The sequence below is a fragment of the Passer montanus genome, unplaced genomic scaffold (assembly GCF_014805655.1).
Source record: "Passer montanus isolate IOZ18808 unplaced genomic scaffold, ASM1480565v1 scaffold37, whole genome shotgun sequence".
NCBI classification, from domain to species: Eukaryota; Metazoa; Chordata; class Aves; order Passeriformes; family Passeridae; genus Passer; species Passer montanus.
Genome location: NW_024368485.1, coordinates 7634640 through 7656222, shown reverse-complemented (window position 1 = coordinate 7656222; position 21583 = coordinate 7634640). Strand labels below are relative to the sequence as shown.

Below are 21583 nucleotides of genomic sequence, written 5' to 3'. Positions count from 1 at the left end.
CAGAGACATCTGCAGACATGTCTGGGAAGCCAGTGTGCATTGCAGATTTTGAGGAGCATGCTAAAACCTTCCTGCCCAAGTCCGTGTACGATTATTACCGATCTGGGGCGGATGACCAGGAAACCCTGGCAGATAATGTCGCAGCCTTTTCCAGGTAGGAGGATGATTGAAGGCTGGGGTGGGAGGCAGGGGGTGTAAGTTCTGCTTTATTGGTAGATGTGGGGCAATTTTAGATTTTTCCCTGTGAACAAAACTCAATTTCTCTGCAACGTCTTTCTATTTTAGCAAAAAGACTCTCAGCTGATTTTTCAGGACAGCTCACTCCCCTTCCACTCCTCCACCTAACAATTTCTGTCAAAAAGCAGTCCCTAAAATCCATTAGCACCTTTTTAGTTTTGCCTGCATTTGGGATCTTTTGTTAGCAGAAATTCTCTCCAGAGTCTTTCAGCTCTGGTATTTAATCAGCCAATGAAACTGTCATTTCTACATCTTGGGTTACAGTGCCAGCAAGGGGTTCTTGGGGTGGAGTTGTGCTTTTTAGGTCCTTAGTTTTGCCTTTTCCTTAGCTCCCCCAAACCGAATTAGTGCTGTGGCCTTCCCAGGTGAGAGCTGCAGGAAGGAGTTGCATTTCCCAGCTCTGGGGCGAGCTGGGAAAGCCAGGGCTCAGTCCTGGCTGGCCCAGCTGTGCTCAGGGGTTTCTGCAGGAGGTCAGCCCTTCACCAGGAGAGACTGTAAATGCTGGGAACTGTTCTTATCCAGTTTTGACTTGGACTGATCCCCTGAAGTGTTGTAAAAACGTGAGCTCGGGTCAGCCTTAGCCTCAGAAGCACAAGGTCAGCACGAAGTCAGGGAGCACGTGCTGTGGGATTCGGTGGAAGTGTCACAAATGGCATCACATCAGTTGGCTCCCTCCTCCCCAGTGTCCCTGAGCAGGGCAGAGGGAAGGAGGCAGCTGGAGGCTGCTCCCCTCAGCCCAGCTGAGCCCAGTCAAGCTGCTCAAACAGCTGCTGACATCTCCTTCCTTCTGGGCTGTGCTGGTGCAGACGTTTAACCCCCTGCACTTCTCTGCTTTGTCTTTAGTTCCTCTGAGCCTGACAAACCAAACCATGATTGTCCTGGTTTATCCTTGCTCTTTCTCCCTGCTTTGCTTTCCTGCAGTCCTGCTTATGCTCCAGTTGCTTTTCCATAGGCTGTGGACCATTCAGCTGGAAATCTGATGCAAGTTGAAGGTTGTGGAAGACTCTGTGATAATTCATTTAGCAGGATCTCAGAGGTCAGAACCTTAATTTTAAGGTCACACATAGAAAAGCTTTATGATGTCAAGAGAAGACAACTCACCTTCACTGCTTATTCCAGACCTCCTAGCTCCATGCAGAAGCTGCCATCACAGAAATTCCCCTGCTCAAACACAAGCCACAAGATTGCCCTGAGGAGTCAATAGGAGCAGGAGGGGATGGAGATAAAAACACCTGATTTTTATTGCACCTTTTTAATGCTTCCAGATGCTCTAATGCTACTTGCACTCATAAAAGCTAAATGAGACATTAAGGGAAGGACACTCCAAGGAAGCACTTGCAGGCAATGAACTGCAGGAGCAGTGAACATTTGACTTGTAACTGCTGAAGCTGATTGTGATGAGGTGGGATCTAAAGCTGCCAGGGGCAGGCCAACAAAGAGCTGGGCACATCCCTTGCTGTGCTGGCATCAGCAGGGCAGGGAGATAAGGGCAGCTCTGCTCTGGAGCTGTTCCTGCCACAGGGGTGGATTCCTCTGATAAGAGACCTCCTTACATTGAGCTGTTTGCCTGTGGGCTGCAGGCTTACCTCATCTTTCCTGAATCTTCTATCAGATTTTCAAGAAAACCCTTCAGTTTTAGGTGTTCAAACTGTGGTGTTTGCAGGCAGCCTGGGACTGAAGGAGATGTTCATTAGCAATGCCTGAGACATTAAAAGAATTCAGTGACATTTGGTGTAGCTGAAAATCCCTGCGTGCTGGGGGTCCTCAGCAGAGTGAGGATGAAGGGGCTGGGAGGTGTTTGTGTCTTTGCTCTCCCTCCCTTGGTATTTATCTGAAATACAAGATCCCATTTTCTCAGCACGTGGGATGCTGCCATGAACAGTCCTTAGGCCATGTTTGCAATGGCTTCCTGGGAATACATCTCTAAAAGGTAGCACCTGCTGTAAAGACTGCAGTATTTTGGTTTGTAAGGCCTATTTGACACAAAGAACTTTCAAAAACCCTTCTTTTCCCTTGGATGCTGTTGAGAGAAGCATGGGGCAGCACTGCTCACTTTGACCCTCACACAGTCCTGGTGTTCCTGCCTCTTCCTGACTGCAGCTTGTGGGTAAATATAAAGTCAGATGGACTTTACACCCCCGAGGCACAAAGATCACCAAGTCAGATAATTTTGTGAAAGATAGGAGTATGTTCAGCTTCGTTTGCCATTGATTTCCCCTGTCAGAAGCCTTAGTTGCAGGGTTCAGTCTGATTTAGAAAGTTTGCAGATTAAATAATCTTTATAAATTTAAATGGAAGAGAAAGCACAAAACTGAACCAGAAGCAGGAATGGCTGGCCTGTGCCTTTATGGTGCAGGATTATTCAGGTGAGGTGTGAGGGTGGAAAACCAGTGCTGGGTTCATCTGTGAATGAACAAATCATTTGTTTTGGCAAACAAATGGTTTTATTTCTGGAGAAATAAATAGATGATCTTATTAAGGACTAGTATTACTATTGTCATTAAGAACAATCCCTAATGGGTGGTTATGGTGCTGGATCCTGCAGTATCTTTGGAACACTCCATGCAATTTTTGCCATGCAATTTTTGGAGCTGCACAGTTCATACTCATTGGATTATAAAATGAAAGTCTTGGCCTTTTGACCTTGAGGTGCTTTGTGTAATCAGATAGCAGAGTACAAACTGCCTCCACAAGGGCAGTGTTTGAGGTGAGTTTGACACCAGGTACAGCACCTCTCCCCCAGCTGCCAGCCCTTCTGGGACTGAGGGAAGAGCCAGCACTTGGGTGTTGACATCAGGGTGTTCCTGCTGAGGCCAGACAAGTATTTCTTATCCCTAGTTCCCAAATGGCCCTGGCAGAAGTGAGGCATTAAGGCCAGCAGGATGATTTGGGATGGCAGAGCATATGTCATTGCCTGTGGTGCCTGCCTGCCTTCTCCTTGGCTTTGCTCTGCATCCTGGAATGCCGAGTGCCCTCCCAGGCCTGTCTGGAGCTGAAATCCCCTCTCGAGCTGTCTCTGAAGTGCAGGGCCTGAATGGAGAGGAGATTTTTGTGACAAGGTCGGGCTGCCTTTAGCTCGATGGCGTTCAGGAAATCAGTCTGGAGCCTCCCCTCTCGGCGTGCCAGGGAGGGGGGATGTGGAGCAGGCTCCTGCTAATCCACCCTGCCATGGACTTCCCGGAGGCCTTGGGAGAAGCTGCCTTGTTCTGTCCTGTGCAGGGAACAGCAGCTGCTTCTTCAGCAGTGCCAGCATCAATGCAGACTTTCTGCAAACGTGCTGTTGCCTTATAGCAATTAAAGGCATTAAAGTGGCCACAGAAGTAATTTAAACACTGGTTAGAAAAGCAAGGCTGATTGTGGGACTGGGTCAGACAAGTCTGGAAAGTTCAGGGGAGAAAAGAAAAGGAATGCTTGGAATAATAATTTAGTTGTGTTGTTGTGATGTCTTTCACCTCAGATTCCCAGTGCGCTACAAAAAGAGTGTGGATGGCACAACATGCTGGGAGGGAAGAGAACTTTCCCCAAGGAAAAGCAGCTGTTGCTTAGCCTGGCACAGCACCAGCCCCTGAAGGGAAGTGGAGCTGTAGGAGACAGAAGGGCAGCAAACTGGGTTGGGTTTAGGATGGAGGCTTGGCCTGAGCAGTGTGTCTTTTTCCAAATGTGCTTCTTGCCCTGCAGCACGAGGGGATTTGGGGCAACTCGGGAGAGGAACAAGAGGAGCTGCTTGAAAATATGGTGCAGTTTGGAAATGTCAATGCTTTCCCCAGCTGAAAGCAGCCAGTGCTTCCCTCTTACCCCACTGCAAGGTAATTTAGAAACAAAATTTTTTGAGCATGGAGAAAAAAGGAAAGGACACAAAAGATTAATCCCCCTTCCTTCCCTTTAATCCTTCCTGCAAAACAGCTTTTAGCTGAAGCTGCCTAAATCAGGAGCCCTCACTGCTTTCCCAACTGCAGCACCTCCTGCTTCCAGCTGGGAAGAAGGATGCATTCACTCTCAGTTGCTGATTGCAGCACACGACTGTGGACTTGGCTGGAAAAAGATGTGGGTGCTGAGGAGATGGTGAATTAAAAAAAAAAAAAATCCAAGTTTTTTTCCAAAATATACAGAAAATGTTTCACTGAAGGACTTGGAGGAAGCAGGTGCTGTGTGCAGCCGAATGACTGCGTGCCCTGGTGGTGGGGAAATGCTGCCTGTGAGGTTTCCTTGCTGCTGTGGAGGGCATTTCCCTGTCCAGACAACGCCTGCTTTCAAGTGCCTGTCAAACTCAGAGCTGGAAACACCCGAGTTGCCAAAGCAAGAGCATGTTTTACTGAAGAATGATGATACCCAGGTAGTGAAGCTGCTTGGTGTTTTTGTGGGAGCGCTCAGTTCTGGGTCAGGAGCACTGACTGGGTGCTGGGTGAGAGGATGTGAGCTGATCAGGGCTCTCTGCTCAGGACTGCATCACTTTTCTGGCATGCACTCCTGGGAGGATTTTGGCTCCTCCTGTTTCTCTTCCCAGCCAAAAGCACCACAGGGATGTTTTACCTCGGGACTGACCCTCACAGGCCGGCTGTGAGATGGCAGTGGCAGGAACCAATCTGAGAAACCAGGAGCCTGGGGAAGAGGGAGATGCTTCACATCCTTCATGCTTTGGGGTTTGACTATAAATCAGCAAGGTTTTTTGGTTTTTGGGGATTTTGGTTTTCTTTCTTTGCTGGGAGAAGATACCTCAGGGCAGAGTGGAAGCCTTTGGAATGAGGATTAGGAAAAAAAGGGGGAGAAAGAAGTCCTGTTTTCTTTGTCCCACCCTCACCCATCCTCCCCTGAAAAATAACAAACTGCTACAATGGCATGAAAACAAGTGTGAGGAGATGTTCCTGCCGTGTGTGTCTTGGCTCTGAGCAGCACAGCTGACTTGCACAGCCACACATCTCCTTCCAAGCATCATAACTGTCCTTCTCCTCCCTGGGGAGCACTGCCTGCAGAGCTGGCACAGCCCCAAGCCCCATGCCTTCAGAAAGGTGGGTCTTGTCCTGGCTCTGCCCCAGGCTTTTGGGGAAAATGTCTCTTGATCTTTCTATAAAACAGTTTTTGTCTTTTTTTCCCCTGAATTTTCATGTTAATGCTCAAGTTCACCTCTACTCCCTGTCGGAGAGCAGCAGTGGCTCTGGTTCTCTCTGCTGGTAATTATAATGTTATCAGTCTCGAGCATTCTGGTGCTGAGCAGTTGCTCAAGTTCAGCTGTATTAGACCATATATTTTTAATTCTTCTCTGTAATTACAGTCCAGGAGCCATGGGAGCCCTTTTGGAGGGAGGGAGGGAGGCCTCGGTGAGAGGTCGGTGCTTGCAGGGAGGCTTTGGCTGAGCCCACCGGAGGCAGCCCCAGGTGTTGCACCCCCTCTTGTGGCTTCTAGTGGTGGCAGTGCTGTGACAGACCTGGACAAGTCCCACGGCACAGGAATCCCCAGGAATGCAGCCCTCCTCATAAAACTCTGGATGTTATGGTGTCTAGTTGATCCCGTAACAGGGATCATGGTCTTCTGATGCTGTTTTCCTGTGTGGGACCAAAAAAAAAAAAGGTAAATTTCTGTGTGCAGACACGTGGTGTCCAGCCTGGCTGCAGCAAACTGTAATTTCAGGTTAAGTGTGGTTTAGTTTGCTCTGGTTTGGAAAAGGGAGTTCCAAGCCTGCAGGCCAGGCTTGTGTTACCAATAACCCCGTGTCTGTTGGTTCCCTAGTCCATGGAAGGGATAACTCAGGCTGGCTGATGACTTTTTCCATTTGCCCACAGTGTCTGGCACCCAGCTCTGCCCCGAGGCTTTCAGGGGGCTGAGACTCACCACCAACCTCATTCCTTTAGAGCTCCTCTCTTTCCTTTCAAACAATACCAGCCAAAAGTGCTCAAGGGGTCTTTGCCTCTTTCGGCTCGCTGCTCTTTGGTCCCTGAGGGGTTTTGCTGCAGCTCTGCGTGGCACAGTGCGGTTCTGTCCCTGAGAGCCGTGCCCTCCCCGTGCTGCAGCCCTTTGCGACCCGGTGTGTCTGTGTGCCAGGTGGAAGCTGTACCCGCGGGTGCTCAGGGACGTGTCGGCGATGGACCTGTCCACCCGTGTGCTGGGGCAGAGCGTCGCCGTGCCCGTGTGCGTGGCCGCCACCGCCATGCAGCGCATGGCTCACCCGCACGGAGAGACCGCCACAGCCCGAGGTGAGCGGGGAGGGACGGCCATCCCGGCTGGGATCGGGGGGGCCGGGTGCTTCGTGCCTTTCTTTTTCACTGCTTCACTCCTCTGAGTGTGGTCTCCCTCTCCATGGAACAGTGCGGGGGGAAATTAAGGATATTTCATTTGGGGAGTAATTTGTTGTGTATAAAATTAACATCTATCTACCTATCCGTGCATTCTGTGTAGCTATAAACATTGTCACAGCAACGTTCTTCCTATTAGAGAATTGACTCTAGAAATTAATCCAACTTCTAGAGGCCTTTGTTTGCCTGGCAGAAATCCTGGCTTGGGAGAGAGCTCTTTGAGAGCATCGCAGGGAGGCAGTGAGATAAGGGCCCCTCCGGGCTAGAAGCTGCACAAAGATGTTGCCAGCACAGAGGCTGCAGCTCAAAAGGATATTAACCAGAATTCAGATGGGGAACTGTCACCTGCTCCTTTAACTCCAGCTGCAGAAAGCACCAAATCTGAATAAGAGGTGTGGGCTGTGCATTTCAGTGCTCCCAAGCTGAAAGGAAAAGGGTACAAAACCTAAATAGGCGATATTTAAAAGAGAAATAATGCTGTGCGTGGCTGGGTTGTTCACCTGACAGCGTTGCCATGGCCGGTGCAGCAGCCCCTGGCGTGAAGCGAGTCCCGCAGCGGGAGCTGCTCTCGGTCCCCATCGCTGGGCTGTGCTGCCCAGCTCCAGCGCTAGCACAGAGAACACACTGTCCATCGCACAGCACGGCTGGGGCCGCCTTTCCCCTCCCTCCCCAGAGCTCTGTGAGCTGCTCTCCCCGTTTGAGTGCCGGCCCTCTCCACGCGATGGCACTCCAGCACCTCGGATGCCTTGGGAAGGGCCCGCTGCTGTCCCAGCTTTGGCAGCTCCCGCGGATCGCTGCTGGGCCAGGTCGTGCCGGGGGAAACTCTGAAACATTTAGTGCAGACATTAATGCAATGGTGGGAGCGAGATGTGCAACACAAAATTCAGGGTGTTTCTTAGCTAAGATTCCCACTGATGCTGCAGCCTGGCACATTTTAAGGCATAAATCCTCAACGGCATGCAAAAATAAGGCTGGGTACCACATTTGCAAACTTTAACACATTATTGCATTTAATGTTCCTGGGTTTTCAAGCTGGCACAGCTCGCTGTACTGGCACCAGTTGCAATGTGTGGTCCAGTAAACTTGTCCATTGGAGCTGGTGAATTTTTCATTGCTTTCAAAGGATTAAAATCACACCCACTGTATTGCATTGGCATTTGGGGGAGAAAAAAAAAAGGCTTTGGTTTTGTGCTGTTAGAGGAGGAGAGGGACACTCAGTGCCAAGCTCTTGGTTTGACCTTATAAGATGACAGGAATTAGGTGTAAAGTACACATTTGGTTTAAGGGTTCTCTTACACTTGGGACACTCGGGATCAGGGGCTTTGCCACATCCAACTTCTGTTCCAGAGGTAGCACAGAGTTTAAGTGAGCAAACTCTTGGTTACTTTAATTCTGCTACAGCTGCACTGGTTTGCACAGCCAAGGAAGTCTGTGGCTTCTGCAAAGCCTGGCGTGCTCCATAAGCCTGGCTTTTCTTGGCTCAGGTGTGCAGGAAGGGCTCTTTGGGGTGGTGCCTCTGCCATGATCCTTGGGAGGCACAGCATGGCCTGGGTGCTGCCCCTTCCCAGCCGGTGTCCTGGGAGCAGAGCAGCCCCCAGGGCAGCCTCCCTGTGTGCCACGAGTGTGCCTTGAGGCAGCCCCCAGGGCAGCCTCCCTGTGTGCCTTGAACCCCGAGGGCTAATCCTGGCTCACAGCAGAGCAGGCTGGTGAGGAGAGCTCCTTCCCGGAGCTGCCGGGGCTTTGAGAACAGTGCTCCAGGAATTGTCCTGCTTGGAGCTGCTCTGCTCTCCCGGCAGCTTTGTCCCTGTGCTGAAGGGTGAATGTCCCCTCTGGGGACAAGGGCGTGTCACGGTGTCCCTTGGAACTCCCTGCCCTCACAGCTTCTTGCTCTGGGGCTTGGTAGTGTTTGGGGGCTGCTGCTTCCCCAGGAATGCTGTCCCACAGCAGCCAAGCTGGTGGAGAGGGGTGTGCATCTTCCCAGAGCATGGCAGGGTCTGTCAGCTCACCTGAAACAGCCCTTCATGGGCAGTTCTTTTGTGTGAGCAAAGAATCTCTAAACACCCCTTCACGGGCAGTTCTTTTGTGTGAGCAAGAATCTTTAAACACCCCTTCATGGGCAGTTCTTTTGTGTGAGCAAAGAATCTTTTCTAGGAAAAACACCCAATTGTCATTTGAGAGTTGCTGGTGGCAGGCCAGCCAGCACAATGGAAGTTATTCCAAAGGTTAGGTGAGCCCACTCTGAGCAGCATAAACTGCACTCATGGTCAAACCTTGCACAGCCTCGAATCCAGGTGTTGGATTTATGTGCATTTCTGTTAGCTAGACTTGAAAATAATAGATGAATATTTAAAAATGTCTCTGCAGGCTGTAATAAGGTTGCTCCTCAGTTTTCTCTGACATTTGTCTGAGTCCTTCCTTACAGAGAAAGCTCTCTTGTCCTTGAAACAATTTCATGCACCTTGGCAGTTGTCCCAGTTTTTCTAGGTCTTCCTTCAAGTATATTCCCTGGCATTTTAGTTGTAGTTCATCAGTGTACGTGGCAATTTTCCAAAGAATGGATTTTCTGTTCAGTAGAGACTGAAAAATTGGGAGGAAAATTGTTTTGGATTAACTGAAATGTTTCATTTGATCCAAAGCATAATGTTTTATTTCATTTTCCTACTGGCTAATGCTTTTAGCTATAGTTCTGTTTTGAAACAAAAGTGTCAGCTCAGGAGAAAACATTTCCATTTTGAAAAGATCAACACATGACATTTTGACTTAGGTGTTTTTTTCTATCCTTCCCACTCCAATTTCAACCTCTTTGACTAAAAATATTTGCCAAATTCGATGAATAATCTTAGCCACTAAAGAGCAAAAGGTTGTTCTCTAAACACTTTTCAATAGAACCCTTCTGATTCTGTGGGATCTTTTTCTCTTGCTTGTCCATCAGCAGAGTCACTGTTCCCCCATGCCAAGGCATTCGTTTGCCACCCTGACTTCATGCTGTGCTTGCAAACCAGCATGATCCCCTTGTCAACAGGACCCACCTCGAGTACTGACTCAGAACCCTGTGCAGCATCCAGCTGCTCAGCAAGAAATAGCTGAGGTTTTTTGCAGCCTTAATTGATTATGAACAGATCCATCGCATTTTTAATTGAGATTTGTGTTTATATTCCTGCTTATTCCATATTGCCTTTAATGGGTAGTTTAAACTCCTGTTTTCACCTCCCAGCAGCATTGCAGTGCCTGCCTTCTCCATGAAGGGCTGACAACCAGGCGGAGAACGCGCCTGTGCTCTTGGCCAGCTCTTTGGGGATCTGTCACTGACAGTTGCTCAGGCTGCAGTTTTTGTGTTTGCCCTGTGCAGCTGCACTCAGAGCCCTGTCCAGGCTGTGCTGACACAGGGAGGGTTTCACCATCACCTGCGACGTGACTGCACCCTTTGCTCTGCCAAATGGAGCACAGGAGTGCTGCCTGCAAAGCTGTCCTATTCCCCCTGTTTTAGCAGAGTTTCTGGCAGCTCTGTCATTCCCATGGAGAGGCACCAACACCTTTGTTCCTTTGGCTCCTGACAGGTTGCTACTGTGCTTTTTCTCTCTGTGAAGCTGAGCACTGAGATTTGGTTTTTTTCTGCCCATCAGACATGGCTGTGTCTGGAAGGAGGGATTTGGCCATTTGTTATGTTTTGTGCTCAGCCACAAAAGCAGTGGGACTTTGTACCCACCTGTTACCTATGTGGTGATTGAAAGATGAGGTTAATTTTGAGATATGAAAATTAATGTCACTCCAGAGTCGTGGAGAGAACAATATTCACATGGGACAGCGTGGCCTGGGCTGACCTGGCCTGGATTCCCCTGGAGAGCAGCAGGCTGGGGGACTCAGTGCTGCAAGTGTGCCCAGGCAGCCTGGCATGGCGGGCAGATCCCAGATCCCTTTTGGCCACGTGTCCCTTTCCCTCCAGCCCTCTTGTACAGCTGACAAAACACGTTGTGTCACGAGGGGATGGCAGGCATGGCTCTCACGCAGGGTTTGGTAGGGGCTGAGGGAGCAGAGGCTGACAGGGATCTCTCAGCCAAGTGTGGTTTGTCAAGAGAGCTACGTGGAGTTCTTTAAACAACTCTGTTTCTTGGGAGATGCAGCTCCAAGAACACGGCTGCTGCTCCTGGGAAATACCACTGTGCCAAAAGGACATGGTGTTGATCCCAAGGAATGTCCTCTGGCCCTTAGCTTGGGCACAGTGGATTCTCTGGATTCAGGGAAAAACGCCTGCAGTGGGGCAGTTTGACTGCTGGGCTTCGGAGATGCCCCTAAAAGGGAAATGATGGGAATTTGCCCAGCTAGAGGAAAAAAGCAGTTCCCATTCCCATACAAGGTAACCCCGACAAAATCTGCAAGCTTGAGCTGGGCTCCTCTCCAGTGCCCTCCCTGAAGTATTCTTCCTCTGAGCTGCCCACGGGGACAAATCCTGTACCCTTCCCAAAGCATGTAAGGAACGATGGGGACAGGATGCTCTGAGGCTTCAGGGTGAAAAAAGAGCTAAAAAAGGTCACTGCTCTGTTCCCCACTGGAGCTCCCAGGTGCATCCTGTCCCATTTGTTGCCATGTAAAACACTTCAGTTGGGTTCCCCAGGAGTGAATGGCTTCCAAGTGCCAGAGGGCAGGTTTGGGTTAGGGATGAGGAAGAGATTCTTTAGGTTCTGTGGTGCCATGGACTTCCCCAGCTCCTGTGTGTGCCCTCTGCTGTGCTCTCTGTGCTGTCACAGAGCCCAGCAGGAGCCTGCAGGGTGTGCAAGGGTCAATATGTCCTTTGGGCAATGCTCAGGATTAAAAGAAGACCTGGGAAAAAAGAAAAAACATAAAAAACAAGCAACTAAAAGCAAGCATGCAATGGCATGAGGAAAGGCTGGTTTACAAAAACATCTCCTGCTTAAACTCTGGCAAATGTCACTTATTGCAGCAAGAGCATCCTGTGGGAATATGGCTGTAGTAGGACTGATTTGAAATAATAAATAATTTGCAGCACCCCAAAAGTGAAGTGTAAAATACAGTTTTTAGAGGAAATGAATTGCTTCTGTTTTCTTCAACTGCAGCTAAATTTGTGAGAAGTTGGAGTGTATTTTTAGAGAAACCTAATTTGAGGTAGAAAAAAAAAAAACCCAACCAAACCTGGCAGCACTTCAGGCCTCTGTATCTCATGGTTTTAGAAGTCTAGAAAATTGTCAAAATAAGCTTTAAAATTATCCAGATCAAGGACAAATCGACCAAAACTGGAACTGGAAACTTCTAAAACCCTGAAAATTTTTGTCTGTGAACTTTGGATTTGCCTGGGAGATCTAAACTGCGTGTGTTGAGCTGGTGCTTCACCAGAGAGCTGTGAACTTTAAGGAGAGGCGAGGGGAATTTTGTGAGCATGCTTGCATGAAAATGCCATAACCCCGTTTGGGATGGCTGAACTCTCATTGAACCAAACTGCTTAAACCTGATCTTAAATAAGAGAAAAGCACTATTTTCTCTGTTGTTACATGTACAGCTAAGTTGAAAGGATATGGTGGTATCCCATGATTTATATCTTCTCTTCACCAAAAATGTTTTATTGTGCAGTTTCTAACTAAATCTTTGCTTTAGCAATAGAGGTAGATGTGGGAATAAAAGGCAAAAATGGAAATGAATGGATACCTAAAGGCAGATTGAACCATAACATTTACATTTCTCCCTTATCTGATGTGAGGGTTTTGCAATTCCTGGGTTCACAGCATTCCTGGTGTAGAGGGAACCGTGTCCAGCAGTTTAAAGGAGAGCAACGGGATGGTTACGAACCGGAGAGCTTTGGGTGATTGCTGCTGTATTTCCAGTGAGGGAAAACTGGCTGGTGGCCCTGGGAGGGTGTAACCAATTTGTTTGAATAAGCTGTTCATAAGTTTCCACTCCAAGAGGCTTGTAATCCTTATTTAATAAAATGTTGTCATAAAGACCACTTTTTAATTCCTCCATGGGCTGGGGATGACGTCTTGAAACAGAGGTCCATTTACATTAAAAATATGCGTACTGTGGTAGACCAAGGAAAACAAGGCTCTCTGTAATATTTCTGAATTCTACAGCGTGTTTTCCCTTTATTTTCCAATAAGTGACAGATCACTCCAAAAAGAATAAGTGATAATTCCATGAAAACACATTTGTATGAGGTTAGTATTAGGTGCGGAGGGCGATTTTTGGGGAGGCAACATGGCAACATCCAAAACTCTGGAAGCTTTAAATGCACTTACTCGAATGCTGCTGTCTAGATCCTCTCTCTGCGTTCCCGCAGCCTGCCAGGCCGTGGGGACAGGGATGATGCTGAGCTCCTGGGCCACGTCGTCCATGGAGGAGGTGGCGGCGGCGGCGCCGGGCGGCCTGCGCTGGCTGCAGCTCTACGCCTACCGCGAGCGGCGGGTGACGGCCGCGCTGGTGCGGCGCGCCGAGGCCGCCGGCTACCGCGGCATCTTCCTCACCGTGGACACGCCCTACCTCGGCCGCCGCCGCGCCGACGTGCGCAACCGCTTCCAGCTGCCCCCGCACCTCAGGTACCTGCGCTGGGGACAGGGCAGCGCCGCCGAGGCTGCCGAGGGAGAGGGTGGCGCTGGGGACGGCTGCTTCGGGGCAGAACGAAGCTGGCCTGGCTCTCTGCACGCTGTGAAAGGTGCCCCACGTCTCTTACTTCAGCTGAACTAAGAGATGGGGGGCAGTTCTTTGTGCTTGTGTCAGTGGGTTCTTGGCTATCTTCAAACCTCAGCCGGGCAGAGCCGGAGTGACCTGCTCTGATGTTGAACTGGGATCCAAAAGGGGTCTGGACTTAGTGGGCCAAAACTCCATCCCAGAAGATGTCATGGTTCCTTCTGTGTTGTCCTGTGACACTGCTCTGGGTCCAGGGCCATGTTGGTACCAACTGCAGAGCCCCTTTTCCAGCAACTTCAGCTCTTCTTTTACTCCAAAGCAGAAACGTATGGGTATCAGTCTTTCTCTTCTTCTACTCCAGTGCAGAAACACATGGGTATCAGTCTTTCTCTTCTTTTACTCCAATACAGAAACATATCACTATCAGTCTTTCTCTTCTTTCACTCCAGTGCAGAAACACATGGGTATCAGTCTTTCTAAGTTCTGTGTGAAGGCAATTGTTACCCCACAGTGTGTTTTGGGACGTTTTCTGTGTCTCAGAATTTGTGGCATCATGGTTGACTTCAGCACTAATTCTATTTCCTCCCCACTGCAGGGCCAAAGAGGAATTCAATTTTAACAGAGTTAAACCAGGATTTTAACCTTACAAAGCTGTTTAAGGGTATTGATTTGCCTGGCCTTTTGTAAATATGAATTGATAGACTGTAGAGACTCCCCTGATAAACACATACTGAAGTGCTGGCACAGTTCTAGCAGCCAAGGACTGGCTGGAAGAATATTTACTCAATGGGATATCCAGGACTTGAAGCTAAAAATCTTGCAAGGTTCTTGTATATAGACCTTGGTAACAACCACAGTCTACATGGCACATGTTAGAATTATTTAGAGCATGAAAATGAACACAAAAATAGAGAGACAGAGAAAAAAGACAGCTTAATGTATTTTGAAGCAGATAAACTTTGAGGTGAGTTCTGGGTGAAAGCTAGTTTTGAATACTATCAATGAAATTGAATTGTTCTTCCTGTGTCTCCAAAGACTGCTGTGTTATGCTGTACACACATTGTAAGTAACATGTACTTAGCAAGAATCACATCCAGAGGTTTCTCTTCATTTCCATACTATTCAAAAGGAGGATAAGCCATGGGGCTCTGCAGGGAATCTGATTCTCTACCTTGCTGACAAAAGCCCCTCCAGGGCTTGGGTGCTGGCTCTCCCCTGTGCACTTGTACTTTCAGCTAAGAGATGAAAGTTGACAGAGCAACCTGAACTCTGATTTCTCTGTTAAAGTACAGTTTTAGGAGGAAAGCACCAGAAAGCAAAAAAGCCCTAATGCAGCTAACATGAAAATGTACCACACTGGTATGTGTGTGCCCTATGTTGTAATCGTGCTAGAGATCTGTGTTTGACACATTATCAATATATACTGACCTTTCACTCTGAAAGATAAAATTAAGCAATTGTTAAAATCGCTTGCTTTTTCGGGGCAATAGAATTTTAAGGCCTGGGGTTGAGGAGTTCTTGAATGTGAGTCCAACAACCCAAAGACGTTTGAGAAAAGCGGGAGAGCGTTTCTGAAGCACTCTGACCCCACCCCAAATGTATTTGTTATATTTGCCCAAATATAACAAGGTTTCGAGTGAACAGGATGAAATCACGAGAAATTGGAGTAATCCTTAAAGGTTCCAATGAATCACTGCAGATTCCCGAGTGCTGCTGGGGCCGTGCTTTGTTGCAGAGGCCGCGGTGAAACTCTCCGAGCGCGGGGCTCTGCTCATTTATGTGATAACTTTTTCTTGGCTTCGGGTTTTCAACAAAGTTTCAAAGCAACAACAAGGTGCCATTGTGCTCTGAAATGTATGTAAGGCAACATTCATCCAAGTGTTGATCTGCCTTTTGCAGGCCAAGAAAAACAACAGTTATTTATATAATCTTATCCATGGTTCTGTTTTTCTCTGGGCACCCCACCCTCCACAAACCAACAGCTGAAAAGCTGGATCTTGCTGAGAGCCTGCTCCTTTCTCATTTGCTTCTGGGCCTGGAGCTGGACAGAAAAGCCATGTGAAATGCTGCTTGTTGCAGGCATGAAATCAGCAGTGAAACCAGCCAGGTTCCATGCAAAAACACTCGTGCACTTCCCAAAATGTGAAATGTGAGGATTAAATAGCCCAATGTGGGACAGGACACAGTTTCAGAAGAGCAGGGCAATTGGGACATGGATGTGCTAGAACCTGTGAGATTTTGTTGCTGAAAAGCCGAAGTAACAGCAATGTTTCCACATGAGCTTCCTTTCAGCCCTACATTTTACAAGGAAATGTACAAAAGGGACACAAGGTAAACAGGCTGGCTTGTTGGCCTTATTGGACAGATGGAAATTCTGAATTCTTTGCAAGGCTTCATGGACATCCATCTGTTTCATGGGGCTTAAGAAAACTTCATTTCCTCCCTGATCCCCTATTTCTCTCATAGCTGAATTCCCTGGATTTGAAAAACAAAACCCAACCCTATTTGTTTTGCTATAGAAGTCAGACTATTACCTTGGGCCAGAGAAACTTGCCCCAGGTTTACCACAAAACCATCACAGGACGATAGAAAGGCTTGGGTTGGACGGGACATTAAAGATCCAGTGCTTGTGTTGATTATCAAATGCTTTGTCAGCCAGAGGTTTTGGGATCTGATGGATCAGAGGAGTGGGATCTGATATGCTGGGACTGGCTGGTTTTGCTCGTGCCCTGCAGTGCAGCAAAGCTGTGACTCAGGCACATTGAATGCTGGCATTGGGGACCCATTGTGACCACAGCAAATCCTCCTCGGACTATTTTTCTGTGTCTTTTGTCACCTTAGTTTAAAGAACTTCTCGAGCAGCGAGCTGGCATTTTCCTCAGGGAAGGACTTTGGAGACGACAGCGGGCTGGCCGTGTACGTCGCCGAGGCCATCGATGCCACCGTCAGCTGGGAGGACATCAAGTGGCTGCGGGGGCTCACCTCGCTGCCCATCGTGCTGAAAGGGATCCTCAGGGGTGGGTAGCCCTGCTGCTTCCCAGGGGAGGGCAGGGGGAGAGCTGCCACTTCTCCTGCACCGTCAGGAACCCACCGGGGAAGGTGTTTGTGGGAGCAGCTGCTTAAAGAAGTGCCTGGTGTTGTCACCAACGCCACCATTAACACCATCATGCCAGTAATTTTGCAGTGGACAAAATCATTCAGCAAAAGAATTTCTTTACTGATGAGTTCTGGAACATAATAGTGAAAATAAGGGCTAGCAACCAAGGTGGCTGCTGATCCAAAGGGATAAAATGTTCTGCTCCAACATTCCAAGCTAATTTTCTGGTCTTATTACTTAAAGATAAAACCTTTTTCTGTGTTCAGGCGAGGCTTTGGTAGGATGAAGCCCTAAGGTGTCTTTGCATGAGCTGACAATGGTTTTCTCAGTGATTCCCTGATTGTGGTGTGTACAAGCTCCCACTTATGGAGGGGCACATCCTGTTTGGGTTTTCTCCTAGCTGATGATGCCAAAGAAGCTGTAAAGCTTGGGGTAAATGGGATCCTGGTGTCAAATCACGGAGCACGACAGCTTGATGGGGTCCCTGCTACTGTGAGTATTCATGCCAATATGCTCCAGCAATCTCTAATTTTCTCTGCCTTTTTGGCTTCTTGTTTGCTTTCTCTGAACATGTGGAAGCTGGAGGAAAAACCTGGAATAAGTGTTCTGTGCCTTAAGCCATGAGTAATAACCTCTCTCCACTTCTCTATGTATGTCGCATCGTACTCTGAGTTAGACACAGCCTTTCCTTGCTAGATCAAATTGGAAAATCTTTCAGAATTTTTCTTCCACGTCTTCCTTTTCATCCATTTCTGAAAAACCCTCTTGCCATTTGCAGCACACTGAAGGTTGTATTAGGGTCGTTTTTCCTCTTTTAATATTCTTTGGAGGCTTCTGAAAAATTGCAGTTAAGGAACAGCTAAAGGCAGAATGAAACTCTCCATTTTTCTCCTTTCAAGTATTTTCACCTTTGGAAAAGGGAGAGAGTGGTTAAATTACAGTTTTTCCTTTTTCCTTTTCCTTGTCGTGCTACCCCATGACTTTTCCAAAGGTGAAAGGGATTTGAGAATTTCTCCATCGGCAAAAAAGAAAGAAGTAAAGGAAAATGAAAAAGTATGTGCTCAGGATGAAGGAAAAACCCCAAAATTCCAGTCATCACTCATCTTGCTTCATTTGGTGTGGGAAAGCTGCACAAATAAAAAGAGAATGAAAGGGAGGGGAATCAAAGCCCAGTTGTGCCTCTCAGAGTATTTCCAATATGTTCTCGATGAAAAACCTCCTGTTCTCCATGATGGTTCCCTGAAGGGAGAGGGGAGCAGGTCCTCTTGTCACCTCCTGGGAAAGCATTCCCCAGTTTCACTGAGAGTATTTGAAACTCCTGGACAAGCCTGCGTGTGAGGTAATCCAACAGCAACAATGTATAAGGTTGTTAAAAACATCATTTGGAGGAACCCGGGAGAGCTCAAGAAATACAAATTGATTTTTGACAGCTGCAGCAGAAGAGAAATTTGCGAAGTCCTTGTTAGGGGTTACTCCTTTGCCACACCACAGGGCAGAGGAGAGCTGCTAAAGCTGATGAGTTCCCTGGGTTTATGGTAGAACACTACTTCACAATTCCCGTTTTTATAAAGAATCTGCATCAGGTCATGTTAAATGGTTCTGATTTAGAAACATAATCATTTGCTTCAGTTTCGTGGGGTTTCAGATGGTGAGCTGAACCCAAGCTGGTCAATATTTCTAGTGTCTAGTTATGCGTTGAGGAAATCGATGTTTTAATTATGGTTTGCATCATGCTTTAGTTATTAGAGCACTTGAATGTTGGTACGGTTTGTCAGGATGTAGAGAGTGGTCTCTGGATATGGAAAGAGATCCAAAATATGTCTGGCAAGAGAGCAAAACCAAAGGGAGGGGGAAAATCACAGCAAGTGCCAAACTTGAAGAAAATTTTAATCCAAATCTAAAAACAAAGTGCACTTTCAAGTTTTTTCCCTCCATCTTCTAGTCATTTTTATCCATTAGAAAGGAAATGAATTACATCCGTATTTGAAAGATGTGAATTTGTGTGTCTTTTGTCTTACTTCCACACACTCTTTCCAGTCTCCTTAATACTTGGCTTCTGGTGGTGCTCCTTTCCTGATTTTCATGAATAGGAACTATTTAGGTGGCCTTGTAGGAAAATCTGCCCTGTAATTAATGCTCCAGGCTTGCATTCAGGAGGCTCATCCTTTCATTGGGACCTCTTGCATGGCAAGAAGAATTACTTAATTCCCTAGTTACACACTTGTAACTTGAGAACAGTAAAAATATCTCCCCTTATTTGCATCACTGGTGTAGGGGATAAGCTGAGAGAGGATGAGCAGAGCTCAGTGAAAGCATTAAAAGAAATTACTTGCCACCTTGCTCAAAACTTAGAGGAAAGTTAATTTTTTCTCACATTAAGAAGTTTTTCTCTATAGTCATTCCTGTAAATAGATGCATTGTCAAAAGGGAAAATGCATTAATTAAAATTTTTCAGCCAACTCTAAGTTCTTCCAGGCATGTGTTTTTCTCACTCGTTGTCTGTAGGTACAGTGCCTGCTCTGGGCTCCTGAGCTGGCCCTCAGGATAAATGAATGGGAAATTTAAACAGGGAAGCAAAGATGATTATTTAAAAAGTGAGCTGATCCAATTTCATCCCCTGACTAGTGAAGACTGGAAGTTTGGGAGGTAACTCCATGAAAAGGCTTCCTTAGTGCTGCTGTTTTGTATATTCTGCATAAGAATCAGATACTGGCTTGTGTCAGATATGTGTCATGGGGTCAGATGGCCACTTTGTGACACCCTGCTGATTCTCATTCTGTTTATGTGACTCTCCAAAGAAATCTGACCTTTGTATGTACCTTCTACCCTGCAAAGGCACTGCTGGTTCTCAATACAAAGCTGTGTTATTTGGGTGTGTATATTTAGGCATGCAACTGCTCATTAAGCTGCTGTAAAGCTTGGATCCTATGTGTAAGAACTGGCTCAAAAAATAAATAGGGTTTCAGGAGCAGCCAAGCTGTGTCCCTGGTTTCTCTCTCTTAGATTGATGTCTTGCCTGAAATCGTGGAGGCAGTGGAGGGGAAGGTGGAGGTGTTCCTGGATGGTGGGGTGAGGAGAGGCACGGACGTTCTCAAGGCACTGGCTCTTGGTGCCAAAGCTGTTTTCGTTGGGAGACCCGTCCTCTGGGGCCTGGCTTATCAAGTAAGTGAGGGGAAGCTCCAAGCATGACTTCAGATCCCCAGAGTCACTGTTTAGCCCTATTAAATGTACATGTGTGTGTGTGTGATGCATCCGTGTGCATCCAGATCTTCTGATTTGCTGTTTGCTAAAGTTTGCTGTGACCAACCCTCAGGATTTATGGTTGTGCAGAAAATCTTTCTTGGCACAAGTCTCCATGCCTATGCCTACACGCATAAACGTACACACAATAGTTCACATTGTCTCCTGATCTCCCAGGGTGAAGAAGGAGTAAAAGAAGTTCTCCAGATGCTGAAGGAAGAGTTTCGCCTGGCAATGGCACTGACAGGTGGGACATTGACATTTCCTCTCTGTAATCACGTTTTCTCTTCTGCCCCAGGCAAGATGCTATAGCAACTTGCATGAGGGGAATGTTTGCAATCTAAACAGGTTAGTCTGTGGAGAAATGGGAAAAAGACTTGTTATCCCTGCCTTATAAATGGGGAACCAAGAAGATTTAGGTGAAAACATTATTTTGGGGTTTTTTTTTTCACAAGGAGAGTAATAAATCTGTAGAAAAGTAATGGCAAATCTTTGGTTGCTGAGGGGTGGCACGTTTTCTCTTCTGCCCCAGGCAAGATGCTATAGCAACTTGCATGAGGGGAATGTTTGCAATCTAAACAGGTTAGTCTGTGGAGAAATGGGAAAAAGACTTGTTATCCCTGCCTTATAAATGGGGAACCAAGAAGATTTAGGTGAAAACATTATTTTGGGTTTTTTTTTCACAAGGAGCAATAAATCTGTAGAAAAGTAATGGGAAATCTTTGGTTGCTGAGGGGTGAATTTCATCTGACAGAATGGAGATTTTTATAAGGCAGAAAAAGAAAAGGCTTAGAGTGGGTTGGAAAATCAGGGACTTGAACTGATCTGCAACTTCTCCTCCAGGATGCCGGAGAGTAGAAGAAATTGGCAGGACACTGGTCCGAAGACATCAAGGATTGCTTTCCAAGATTTAGGTCTGAAGACTCTTGCCTTGTGCATTGCCTGTTGTGCTTCCAGACAAAATCCAACTGCATTCCCTCTGAGGGCCTCCTCCTGCAATCCTGACTGAGGGAATGCTTGCTCTGTAGGAAATCACTTGTTGAAAAAATAACTCAAAGCAAATTTTGCAGGTGCTTCCAAATCTCTCGGGTTCTTAAGGAAAGCTGCTACACTGGGAGGTGTGATTAGAGATGGACCTTTATACAAGACCAGCATAGAAACTTCAAGGTGGTTTGCAACAAATGCTGATAATTAATTTCCATGCCTGGGAGTAATTTAGCTGTTAAAGTGAAACTATAAACAGAAATGCTGAAATTTAAAATGCAAAAGATGCTTCTTACTCACTGTTTAGAGAAACCAGACTGAAGATTGTAGAGATTAAATCTTGCTTTCCTATGAACAGAATGTCCTTTCCCTAGTGACTTTATAAGCATCTGGGCTTGTGGCACGTAGGCTGTAGGAGCCCAGAGGACTCTTCCTTGTAAGGAACCAAAGAGCAAAGCAAAACTGGGGAAAACTGGGGAAATTCAGCAGTTTAAGTGGCACAAGCCCCTCTGCAGTCAGACAGCTGTTATGTATGTGCATGGGATGTACATCAGATCCTTGGCTACTGCAAATCCCTGTAGCCCAAACTGTGCCAGCTGCAGCCACCTGGAGCTCCGAGTCACATTTTTCACCTGGACTGATTTGCTAATAGTGGCAAGGGAGGGCTGATGCTGCCTGGGAGAGTTTGTAGAATTTGCAGCCATGTAGAAAAGGGAAACTTGAATAATTGAGGCATTAACCCATGGCTTGGGAAGAGTCTAGTGGCTCTGTTGAGTTTCCATGCACACCCTTAAGTCAGGTAAATCTTGGTGTTCTTCACTCTGCTCATGATGGGGATGCAGAGACACGCAGGATCTGTGCCTCTGTTCTCTGAACAACCCAAATATATCCACTGAATTCAGGAGAAATTTTGCAACTGTAAAGAGTAAAAGAGGTAAGACTATACTGTTCTCATCTTGGGTAAAACCAAGACTAGCTCTTCACCTGTCTCACCTCCCTTGCACATATGGCAATTTTACAGGGAGCAGGGAAAGGCCACACAGGTTTTGAATACCTTGCTGTGAAAATTTAATGTTCATTTTTAAAGAAGACCAAAAAAGATTAA

At 47.1% G+C, this 21583-nt stretch overlaps 1 protein-coding gene across 1 annotated transcript; it reads left to right on the top strand.

Annotated features, from left to right (window-relative positions):
- Positions 1-20838, top strand: HAO1 (hydroxyacid oxidase 1). The gene is made up of 8 exons (XM_039716874.1): positions 1-154; positions 6274-6425; positions 12811-13066; positions 15999-16174; positions 16655-16746; positions 19258-19416; positions 19672-19741; positions 20338-20838. Exons 1-8 carry the CDS (start codon positions 18-20, stop codon positions 20406-20408), a joined length of 1113 nt encoding a protein of 370 aa, XP_039572808.1. The 5' UTR covers positions 1-17; the 3' UTR covers positions 20409-20838.
- The last annotated feature ends 745 nt before the right edge of the window (positions 20839-21583 follow it).

Bases quoted from the DNA above. Each gene is read 5' to 3' on its own strand.
- HAO1 (XM_039716874.1), top strand. From the start codon at position 18: ATGTCTGGGAAGCCAGTGTGCATTGCAGATTTTGAGGAGCATGCTAAA. The intron at 16,175-16,654 runs GTGGGTAGCCCT...GTTTTCTCCTAG, and splicing joins GCTGAAAGGGATCCTCAGGG to CTGATGATGCCAAAGAAGCT. The intron at 16,747-19,257 runs GTGAGTATTCAT...TCTCTCTCTTAG, and splicing joins TTGATGGGGTCCCTGCTACT to ATTGATGTCTTGCCTGAAAT.